The sequence below is a fragment of the Lissotriton helveticus genome, chromosome 7, assembly GCF_964261635.1.
Source record: "Lissotriton helveticus chromosome 7, aLisHel1.1, whole genome shotgun sequence".
Lineage (NCBI taxonomy): Eukaryota > Metazoa > Chordata > Amphibia > Caudata > Salamandridae > Lissotriton > Lissotriton helveticus.
The window spans coordinates 1,705,130,951-1,705,143,092 of NC_136068.1; the positions used below are offsets into that span (position 1 = coordinate 1,705,130,951).

The window sequence follows — 12,142 nt, forward strand, 5'->3', positions numbered from 1 at the left end:
CCTACACCTGGCAGCTGACCCAATCTTAGTAAAATCTATGGAATTCCTTATGATGGGAACTGGAGTGGGAGCCATTTAGTGGGTCACACTTGCATCTAATTGCACTCTAATGTTTGCTGGTCAACTGTTTGTCCCTTTTTTGATGAGCTAGCAATTAAGTGGTTATTGGGTTGGACAAGTTATGAAGTGTAACATAGAAAAAAACAACCCAGGAGTTTGTAGTAACACCAGAGGCACCAAATCATGGCAAATACACGAACCACAGGGATGATATCCCATGGACAATACTAGTTTTACACTCAATGTACTTTATTTGTGAAAAATGTGGTGCTTTTATTATTTTTGGAAAAGTAGTTTTCCTATGATAAGACAGACATCTCAGTTATAACTGTAGACCACGAGTTAAAAATTGGCTTTTTTTGGTAATGGTCAACCAAGGAAGGCTTTTTTTCTCTTCACAATTATAGGTCAGGTTTAAGTTTAGGACCTATCATGTGTAGGGGGTGGAAGGTCTCTGTTAAATGAAACATGAGAAATTCAGGTGAAACTTACTGCAAAATGAAGGTGTTCTCCATTCTTGTATCTGAATGCCAGCGTCTTGACATGCTGTCACATATGCAGCAATGGCGCTGCAAGAAACTGTGAAGTGGCCTTTGTACACACAGGCGTCAAAGAGACAGTTGATGAAGAAGGGATCCGGGTTAATGGATATATAGCAGCTACTGAATGGCCCATTAGCTTTGTTGATAATTCCACAATACGCTTCACTCGCGTAGACTTGCTTCTGAGCCTCAGTGCACAATGGGCAATTCCCAGTGCATTCTGGTGTACACCCAGGTACTTCTCTGATCCTCCAGCTGTTAGCAAAGGCAACAACACTGGCAGCTGTGCCCCCGTTCATCATGGTCAGGTCATCACTGCTAACTTGGTTGTAATTTCCACACAGGCCACCGACCGCATTGGCATACGTGCTGGGCAGAGTGACTGTAACATAGTTGTTCCAGTCAAATGTAATTTTGATATCAAAATCCGTCTTAATGGTTGCACGTCCCCCGCTGCTGAAAACCAGGATTTTGTTGGTTTGATAGTACGCTGGTAGTGCGGTGAGAATGCCATTCACCTGTAGCAGGAAGAAAAGAGATTACTTTCAGGGTTGTCATTTATACATATTGATACAATACCTCTCCAGTACCTACAGCAAAATACAAATCATGCACTTGGAGAAGCACGTTTTATATACATTATAATATAGATTAACTATGTAAATCTGTTCTGTTAATAAGTGGCTTAATATTTATAAGAAAACTGCATTTTATGTCACGAGGTATAATCATTAGTTTCACGGTAAATTGACACATAGCAAATGTATTTTCTTAAGTTATCTCGAGTGAAATTAGGCTTCAAAAGACTTTCTATGTTAAAGGAAATTGTTCGTGCTTTTCTGCTTCCTAGAGCAAGGTAAGATAAAACAGGCAGTTCTGCCGGTCCATTAGTGTCAGGTACTTAACACTACAATGGATGTATTTGGGAGTATATTTAGAAAGAATGCTCTAACTATTTGCCAGATGTCTAATCAGGACATCGAGAAACCAATTTAAAGCACAACCGTCTCTATATTATTTAAAGAAAGAAATTAATCAATGCAACTGGGTGTGTTTTTTAATTCATTATATTTCGTTCGTAGAATGATGGCTTCATTCGGGATTCAAAACAAAGAGATACTTCAAAAGCAATGGTAACAGAACTGACAAATCCATGGGAGTTAGGTGTCGCTAGTTATCAATGCACAACAACCCATTCCACAGAGAGGATTATGGCGAATACAGTGGTCCTTGGGACCACTGTACTCATGCTGCCTGTCTGACCACCACCACCACGGCGCCGGGATCCAGGATCCCACAGCAAATATGGTACAGAGAGGCGCCTGACTATGATGGTGGTGACGATGTAGGCACTGCCGAGCATATTACGTCTTGCATTTTCACCTCCCATTTCATTGCTGGGGGCCCGTCATGAATAAGGTAGCAGAAATGTTGGTACAGTGACCCTAATCAGGGTGGGATGAATCTGCCCACGAGGTGAATGCGGGGGGACATATTTTGCCCCCCTACAATTGCACTTTCGTGCGTGCACTGTGTGGTGCATGCCACACAGTTCAGGTACATGCAGTAGACTCTTTCGCGGTGGCAGTATGTTCTATATCCTCCCCTGTGAGCCTACAATACCCACTGCCATGATACCGACACAGCACCACCCGCCCATCCTGGATTAAACTCCTAAATCGGTGGACAGCACCTGGGCTTGGCAGTCTTCCTGGGACCAGCTAGGTAGCTTTCCCAGGTGAGGACCTCCAAACTCATAATATGGCCCAGAGTATACAGTATGGAGACTGTCCTAAACATAGGAACTAAATACCCAGATTAAATCTTAACAGAAACTGAAAGGAAAATCGGTTAGGGCATCAACGTTTCGGTCTCTTCTGATGTAAATCTATGAGGCCATCTTCAGAACAGGATGTTACATGTGACGATCCAAGACCCCTTTATCCAAGAGTCAAAACAGTTGAAAAGAAAGAATTGTCGCAGATAAGTTGTGGAATTTGTATGCAGAGAGTTGGTGGCATTTTATAACTGAAAACAATTTGGTAAGAAAACGGTATTTGAGGAGGCAATGCCACAGCAACCATCAGCGGTCTCCATATGTCTTCCACAGAGTGTTGGAAGTCCACTGGTTGTGAAGACCAGTCTATTCAAAAGGCCACTTCTGACAATAGAATACTACCTGCCAACAGTCACTACCACAGAAGCTCTTATGGAGCAATTTGGGATTCTCCGAAGAGCCAGGCAGAATTGTAGTACATCCTAAGCCTATAGGGAAGAGGAAGAGAGAAAATACAAACAGATGTAAGGCAAGGGGTTATCCCTCCAAGTTATTTAAGACAGCTAGTGCCAAGGCAGCCTAGCTCCCCAAGAAAACCTATTGATTTAAATGCAGAGGGTTAATTACTAAGGCAAGAAAGTTAGGATGATTAAAACTTTCAATTCTGATTCTCCCATCATCAGATAGAAGCTTAAGAGACATTGCAACTTGGTGAAGAATGATCCTATTATAGGGAACCAGATAACTCTCATCCCCAGGTAACATATCGCAAGGCTAGATCCTTGAAGGATATGGTGGTAAAGAGGTACATGAGCATACCAGAGAGGTGGCTGCAAGAACAACAAGGCTTCCATAAATGTGGACACATCACAGCTTGAATAACAAGTAAGAAGTTTAAAATGTACACACTGCCCACTGGTAAAACTGAGCACATTGGTAAATTTATCAATTGCAACAGTGACTATTGTGCTTATGTCTTGGTGTGCCCATGTGGTCGCATGTACATGGGCAGCACTATTTTTCCAGTCAAAAAAAGCACCCTTGAGCATCTAAGAGCCATCATGAATGGGGACCCCAACTACCCAGTGGCTAGGCATTGGTTTTCTGAGCATGAGAAACATCCTGTCACTCTGACTTTTTTTTGTCTTCGAAGATCGCAGTGACACCAAGAGGGGGCAACAGCGAGAGGAAGTTGATGATTCTGGACTGGAAATACATTATTCTCCTCGATAGCAAATCCCTGAGAGGCTTGAACAATGACGAAGAATCGTTTATGCATATTGGATGAGTATCAGACCATGTTCCTGTCTTATCCTGAAACCCTAAACCCTACCACTTTCCACCTATATCTGTTTTTATTGTTTTGCTGGTTGAGAATCCTCTCTTTCGCTCACAGTTTCTCCAGTCAAAATCTTCAAAGAAGTATTCCCTTTTTCTTTGAAATGTGTCCCAATCACCAGAAGCTACCATCCAAACAGCTTCCTCCAGTTATTTTAAGCCCCCCTTCCCATTCTTGCACCATGTGAAAGTTTTATGCTTTGAATTCTTGCACTGCATTTTGTTTTATGGACAAGCAGTGACAGTGCATTATGTTGATGTATTCTGTCTCTTAACAGATGGGTACTGGCTGTATAATATAATATGCCGCAAAAAATAGTATTTTATTTTAAGATGTGTTTTTATGTATGTATAATTTCATAGAATGGGTCGGGTTACACCAGCAAATTAGGTGAAACAGGTCACTTGACCATGTTAGATGTTTTTCGTCGCATGGGGAGCGTGTTTTTTTGAGACTTCGCCTTGTGATTTACTTCATAGAATGTTTGTTCAAATGACCTTGACTGTGGATAAGCAATGTCAATAAAAGAGGCACCACCCAGGTACGATAAACACTGGTAACAATTTGCCTCCATCACAGGGAAGAAATGTATGTTGGCATTTGATTTTATATACATTTTGTGGGACTGAGGTCAAGAGTAGCAGCACATATTTTTGTGACCAATTCCTTGTGCGGGAACACTGTTTATGAGATGAGTTGTAATTTTTCAACAGAGAAACAGAGATTGAGTGAGCTCCTATTTTGTTGTTTTTTACACTATGATGAATTTATTTGAATGTCACACAATAATGCAACTTTTTAGTGCTTGCCAGTCACCATTTACAATTATAATGTGTTGAGATGTATTTACAGTATGAAAATAACGTTTTTCCCATATGAATCTGTCTTAATTTACATCTACTGTAGTCTGTGCTCCCTATCCATGAATGCACCCACCCGAGTTGTCCCTGTTTTGTGTTTATGTATTTTTTTTTGCAATTAAGCGAAGTATTAAAAAGAGCAAATCAGACTGTGATAAAGACTACTTGGTCGAAACGCGTTGCCCATCATAAAATGACACATTTACAAGCCTGGAGTGTGAGTGCTTTGCGTTATAGATTTAGGGAGCAACATTTTCCACTCCCTCCATATATGTGATCATGGCCGCGTTTTGACGGCTAAAACGCGTCATGGCAGGCACTAGCCTGATACAGAGTATGTACTATTGGCACTATTAAAGCACTTTATTGAAGACTATTTCTTCTCCGTGTGTGTGGTCAGTACCTGGAAGACATTATCAGCAACAAAGTGGGCCAGGATTGTGACTGTTTATATATATATCCAGTGAAAAAAACATTGGTTTCAGGCATGTAATAGTTAATTGGGCATTTTACTCATACAAAACCATAGAAATTCCCCAGTTATAGTTAGTTCAGCTAACTATAACTCACGCCCCGCAATGCACTGCTGATGACGTCACATAGCGCCGAGACACCCTTAGGGGTATTTGTGCGCTTTAAAAATAGCAAAAATAAATAAAATAAATAAAATATTAAATCATTCATGACATGGTCATTGACATCACTGGTGACATCACTGATGACATCTCAAATGACATCACCGATGACATCATCCAGTGAATGTGGTTTTGTTTAAAATTTAAATATGTATTATATATATATACCAAGCTGTATTGAAGAATGAGCGGATGTATAAGTGGCTAGATGGAGGATTTAGTAGGTGTGTGACTAACTGTTTTAATTAATGATTAAATGTGTCTCACTAAATATATGGGTTAGTGACTAAACTGTGTGAATGTCTCTATCAATCTGTTTTTGTGTGAGCTGCTGCATCAGTTTTTCAGTAGCTACATGAGTGTTTATATGGGTTATTGATTAATTGCCTGAGTATTTGTATGGGAGACTGAGTCTGTGTGTGGTTGGGTGGGGGAGTGTGACTCTGTGCATCGTTGCGTGAGTTGTTGATTGACTGGGTGTATGACTTTAAGAGTGCATGTGGAAACAGTTGTATGGGTGGATGAGTGTCCACCCATACTTATGCTGACCATGCTGAACTTGTGTGTCTGCCTGGTGGGCTTGTTGGAAATCCTGGTGTGATGTACCTGGCTGGTTTCCACCTCTCCCGCTGGGTCTTCGTGACGGGGTGCCCCTTTTGCCACCTCTGAACTGCAATGCTCCCAAGGACCTTGCCGTTTCGTTATCCTTTTTCAGTTGGCTGAGCTTCTCATCAACTGGTGCTCCAAACAAGGTTTCGCCGTTGGACGGTGTGTTCAGGATGCTGTGCTGCACCTCGGGCTTGAAACGTGAAATCCTGAGCAAGGCGTGTCTCCTTTCAGTGATGCCCATCATCATGAGCCTGCTGGAGGTGTCTGCTGCATCCAGGGCAGTCTTGAGGCAAGAATTCGCCGCGTTCTTCCCCTCCTCCACCAATCTCTCGGCCTTTTGCCTGGAATCTTGGGGCAGGTCTTTCACCAACTGACTGAGCTCCTCCATGATCTGGTACATGTGCCTGTTGATCAGGGCGTTGGAATTCGCCATGCACCAGTGGGTTGCGGCATTCCGTTCAATCCTTCTGCCCACCAGGTCCATCCTCTTGCTTTCCTTATCTGGAGGTGGCCCAGAGGTAGTGGGCACGTTTGCCCTCTTTCTTGCTTGGCTGTGATGATGGAGTCTGCTGAGACCGTGCCCTGAATGTAGGGTGGGTCTTTTGACGAATGTTTGTATTTTTTCTCCGTTCTGGGGTTGACCGCCTTGCATGCTGCGGGCTCCTTGAATGCTTCCCTGACCTGAGCCAAGAAGCTGTCGAGCATGGGGAGGTATTGGCTCTTCGTTTGGGTGGGGAGCAGTGTCTCTAGAAGGAAGTCTGCTTTCTGCTGCTCTTTAGCGAGCTTGATCCTGAATGCCGCTGCGGCAGTCTTTATCACCGAGTTGTAGGCCCAGATGTCATCCGGCAGCGAGGGCCTCGAGGGATATGTGTCGATGGCCTCCTCTGGGCTTAAGGTGTCGACATCCAGATAATCCACATCCTGTGTTTCAGAGGGAGCAGACCCGGGGTCCGTCCTGCTTTCCTCTTCCTCCTCATAGTCGTAACTATAGTAGGGACTCTCTTCCTCTTCCTGGTCTATTTCCTCGACGTCAGCCGCCTGTTCCTCGGCATCATAGTCTTCCTCCTCGACCACCTCTACAACATGTGCCTTGGTTTTGTGGGGGATCGTGTAGACCTTCATCTTGGCGTCAAATTCCTTCTTCCGCTGCAAGATGCTTTCCAATTCGGCCTCGAGGCGCCTTTTTTTTTCTCCATCTCGGCTGCGTGTTCCGCGTCGGATGGTTCAGCTGCTCTTTTCGGCGGTTGGCTCGGCGCCGAGCTGATCCTCGGTGTCGAAGGCTTCGTCGCCGAACTGGATTTCGTGTCTCTGGTCGGCGTCGACCTCGAAGGTGCTTTAGGGTCCTTCTCCCTCGGCGTTGAACGATCCTTTTCAGGAACGTTTTTCGACGACTTTCGCTGTTCAACAGCCCTCGGCGCCGGGGACTCCTTCTCAGAGGATCCGCTGGGCCTAGATACAGCAGCGGGCGCTGAAGTTTGTGGCGCCGGCGCTTTCGAGGCCTTGCCCTCGTTCTTTCGAGACTCAGAGTCTCTCGGGTGTTTAGGGGCCGTAGAGTCTCCTACCTTATCAGAAGTCTTGGTATTATCGGTCTCTACGACCGTGTAGCCGTCGTCTTCGGCGGCGACGTTGTCCTCTTCCTCGGAAGACATCCCCAGATTGTGAAGGGATGGAGTCGGGGCTTTGCCCTGCAGGGTGGCGTGCGCTACCATCTGACTCGCTCTCACACGAAGGGTCTTCGGGGTGAAGACGGAGCAGGCGTTGCAGTCCTCGCTCCCGTGGTCGACCGGTAGGCAAAGGTTGCAAACCAGGTGCTCGTCCTTCTGCGTGTACTTGTGGTGGCAGTTACGGCAGAACTTGAAGGGCGTATTGTCCATCTTGAGTGCTCAGGGGGCCCCCTGGTTGTGCGTTCGTCGACGGGCGTCGAAGTTCTCGAAGTTTTACCCTTCTCCTTCGTCGGCCCTTGGTTGATGAAGTCTCTTGAAGTCTTCTGAGTTGTTTACAGTCCAATTTCTGTATTCGTCGTCTACTTTCTCCAAAAATGTCTGGAGCCCAACTGGGAACGATCCAGACCCGACCGCGGAAAAAAGAATCTGAAGATGGCGCCCAAGAGTGGGAGCTTCCACAGGAAGCTCGCCGACGTCACCGGAAATACACCCAGAAGGGTGGGACGCCGACGCCCACCTGGGCTACAAAAAAACAAAAAACAAAGAAAAGACTACAATTCCGGACCCAACCACAAGACCGCGGAATAATGCACAGCATAATGAATCCAGAAAGATTCACGCTACAAAACTTTAGTTATGTAACTTTGTCTCCGTCATTGTACAAGTACGTACATAGAGACTGCATCATTAGAGTACTGAATGCAGAGTGTATAGTGAATTTATAAGTGTGTGAGGATCATTGCAGTGGTTGTATAAGTACATATGTTGGTGCAGCCTAACTCCGACAATGAGCTTGTCTCTAATTGGCTGCCCCCATGTGCCAAAAACCTATTCCACAGAGAGGATTATTATGAGTACAGTCGTCCTTGGGACCACTGTACTCATGCTGCCAGTCTGATCACCATCACCAGGGCGCTGGGATCCAGGATCCCACAGCAAAGATGGTACAGAGAGGATCCTGACTATGATGGTGGTGACGATGTAGGCACTGCCGAGCATATTACGTCTTGCGTTTTCACTGCCCATTTCATAGCAGGCGCCCGCCATGAATAAGGTAGCAGAAATGTTGGTACTGTGACTCTAATCAGGGTGGGTGAATCTGCCCATGGGGTGAATGTGAGGGGACATATTTTGCCCCCCCTACAATTGCACTTTCGTGCGTGCACTGTGTGGTGCATGCCACACAGTTCAGGTACATGCAGTAGACTCTCTTGCGGTGGCAGTAGGTTCTATAGGCTCTCCTGTGAGCCTAAAATACCCACTGCCATGATACCGACACAGCACCACCTGCCCATCCTGGATTAAACTCGTAAATCAGTGGACAGCACCTGGGCTTGGCAGTCTTTCTGGGACCAGCTGGGTGGCTTTCCCAGGTGAGGACCTCCAAACTCGTATTATGGCCCAGACTATACAGTATGGAGACTGTCCTAAACATAGGAACTAAATACCCAGATGAAATCTTAACAGAAACTGAAACAAAAATCGGTTAGGGCATCAATGTTTCGGTCTCTTCTGATGTAAATCTATGAGACCATCTTCAGAACAGGATGTTACATGTGACGATCCAAGACACAATTGTCTCTAATTGGCTTCCCTCCATGTGCCAAAAACTGAAACTTCAACTTTCCATGGGCCTGTCTTGCTACAGATGCAACACTCCATTGAATGTGCAAAAACATTAATATCCACACAAATGTCTTATGTCCACCATCTTTCTTGTGTGGAACTACGGATGAATATAGGGTCAGTAATTCCCCGTACCTTCCATGTTGGCCATATTTTTGGACTTGGCTCACAGAGTGACACTTTGGATTTTGCAACCCGGGTGACGGTAGCACTCCAACACGGACACCCGCATCCAGTGTAGTTGGATTTTTTAAGCTTTCCATAGCCCAAAGCAACCGAAAAGTAGCCCAAACTAGCCCAATATTGCTACTTTAAGGAAGATGGGGCAGGAACAGCGTCAAGCAGGCTGTGAATGCATTGGAATTGATGTTGCAGCAGGATGCCAAGTAAATATTTGTCTAATAAAGCGTTTTAACATACTTCTTTGCTGGAGCTCTGTATTTATCTTTATAATCTGGCAACTAGCACTAACTCAAATTTTACCACACAATCTGCAAAATATAGCCCAATTGTGCATGATCTAGCCCAATCTGGCAACACTGATGCCACAGCCACTCCCTCAAGGCTGTTATACACCCACACCACACCCATCCAGCACAGGCGTCACAGGACATGTGACCCTACTAATATAAAAAAACAGGCGCACGTGCTCTAAGCCATTTTAAAGTTTAGAGTGCGTGGTCTCACTTCTCACTGAGTTAGTAGCACCGCAAGCACTGAGAGGGTGCACAACCTGCGATGATGATAGGTGCACTAGTATGTCCTCTGCCATGGCGATATCAAGACTCAGTTCCCAATGCGAGACCTATTACCTTGCAGAATGCATCTGCATGATGTGCAGGGTGCCGTGACCACGAAAAAGTGAGCAGTGAGGCCTGGGTGCGCAGTGACGGACAGATACCTCTGGGCGGCGGGAGTGGATGGGGTGCAGCAGCCTGGATGCAGAAAGGCTGGACAGCGATTCAGGTGTACGCAGTCGTATACCATCAAATTTTGACAAACTTTTCTTTCTCTGTTTTTTTTAAGGAGGTAAGGTGTGTTGGGAGCATCGAAGCATGCAGATAAGAGAGTGACATTCCTCTCACAGCTCATGGCTGCCTCACATTGCTTTGGGAATGTTATGTTTTGAATGTGAGAAGGTTGGGAGGTAGAAGTTAACGGGGGTTCAGTCATTCTTGCTTTATACTTGCTGCTCACAAAACATGTTCTGAGGATTAAACCACATCAAGAAAATTACCGTCTCTGTCTTTTCATTCATGCATACTGGTCTTTCCTACAATTACTAATTCTGTACATCTTTCAGATGTGGGAGGTTGAGGGTGCACTATGTCCTGGCACATGGTTGGAGACACACCGGTGACTCAAAGGTGAGCTGCGAAGATTTTCTCAAGTGTCACTCTCTCACTCTTTCTCTCTCTCTCTCTCTCTCTCTCTCTCTCTCTCTCTTCTTCTCTCTTTTGATGGATGCATGACGCACAATCTTATCTTGCTTTTTATCTAACTGGCTCTGATTCACAAATTGACGTCCCCCACCAACACCACCAGAGCTGAACACATGTATAACCTGTGATGATGCGAGTCCATCCTGGCATTTAGCAACCAGTTTGAATTGTGAGCTTCGTTGTCTAAGTGTACGCAACGGCTGAGGAGGTTCCTTCGGCACGTGATCAACTCTCTTCGACACATGCCGGCGCGGGAGGTGAGCAGAGAGGCTTGTTTGCATAGCAGCAGACAATCACCTCCGGCCAGTGGGAGTGGATGGGGCGCAGCGGCAGACAGTCAGCTCCGGATAGTCGGAGTGCATGGGGTGCATTAGCCTGGGTGTGCAGCGACTGTTATACACCTCTGGGCAGTGCAAGTGTATGGGCTACAGCAGACTGGGGACCATAATATCAAGAACGGCTATAACATTATCACTATTTTAGCGGCAGGAAACTGCAGCTAAAGTGCCGATAAGTGGCTTGATAATATGCCCTTGAGAATTCCTATAGAAGCCCAGGTTCTGGTGTAAAGGACATCAAACCTGGAATTCTATGGGAATTCACAAGGGCATATTATGAAGCCCATTATCGCCGCTTTTGCAGTAGTTTCCTGCCGCTAAAGCAGCGATAATGTTATCGCAGTTCTTGATAATATGGCCCTGGGTGCGCAGCGGCTGTTAGACACCACTGGGCGGTGGAAGTGGATGGGATGCAGCAGCCTGGGTGCACAGAGCCTAAACAGAGAATTACGCGTGTGCAATTGTATATAGTCTGCAATTACTAATTCTATACTATCTTTCATATAACTAAACTTCAGGGTGCAATATGTCCCGGCACGTGGTTGGAGACACACCGGTGACACAAAGGTGAGTTGCGAAGATTTTCTCCAGTGTCAACACTCCCTCTCCATCTCTTCCTTTCTCTCTCTCTCACACTTTCTCTCTTTCTCTCTCTTCCTCTCTCTCACACTGTTTGTCTCTTTTCCTCTCTCTCAAACTGTTTCTTTCTCTCTTCCTTGTATCTTACTCTTTCTTTCTTTCTTAATCTTTCTCTCTTTCTCTCTTCCTCTCACTCTTTCTCTCTCTCTCTTCCACTCTCTCAGTCTTTCTCCCTCTCTCTTTCTCTATCTCTCTTCCTCTCTCTCACACTGTTTTACTCTTTCTCTCTTCTTCTCTTTCACACTTTCTCTCTCTCCTCCTCTCTTTCTCTCTCTCTTCCTCTCCCTCCCTATCTTCTCTCTCACACTGTTTCTCTCTTTATTGTATATCTATCTTTCTCTCTCCTACTCTTTCTCTGTCTTCCTCTCTGTCTTCCTCTTTCTTTCTGTCTTCCTCTCTATCCTTCTCTTTTGCTCTATCTCTATCTCTACCTCTCTCTCACTCTTTCTCTCTCTTCCTTTCTATCACACTATTTCTCTCTTTCTATCTTCCTTGTATCTCACTCTTCCTCTCTCCTTTGCTGGACGCATAACACACCATCTAATTTTTCTTTTTGTCTTGCAGGCTGTGGTTCACAAATTGTCGAGGGATGAGACGCCATGGCTGTACAT

At 45.3% G+C, this 12,142-nt stretch overlaps 1 protein-coding gene across 1 annotated transcript in view; it reads right to left on the minus strand.

Annotated features, from left to right (window-relative positions):
* LOC144769651 (IgGFc-binding protein-like) overlaps nucleotides 1–12,142 on the minus strand; it is a 1,105,637-nt gene that overhangs the window by 148,274 nt on the left and 945,221 nt on the right. The window contains exon 23 of the mRNA XM_078653826.1: nucleotides 553–1,120. Coding sequence (XP_078509952.1) covers nucleotides 553–1,120 — 568 coding nt within the window. The remainder of the gene's footprint in view (nucleotides 1–552; nucleotides 1,121–12,142) is intronic.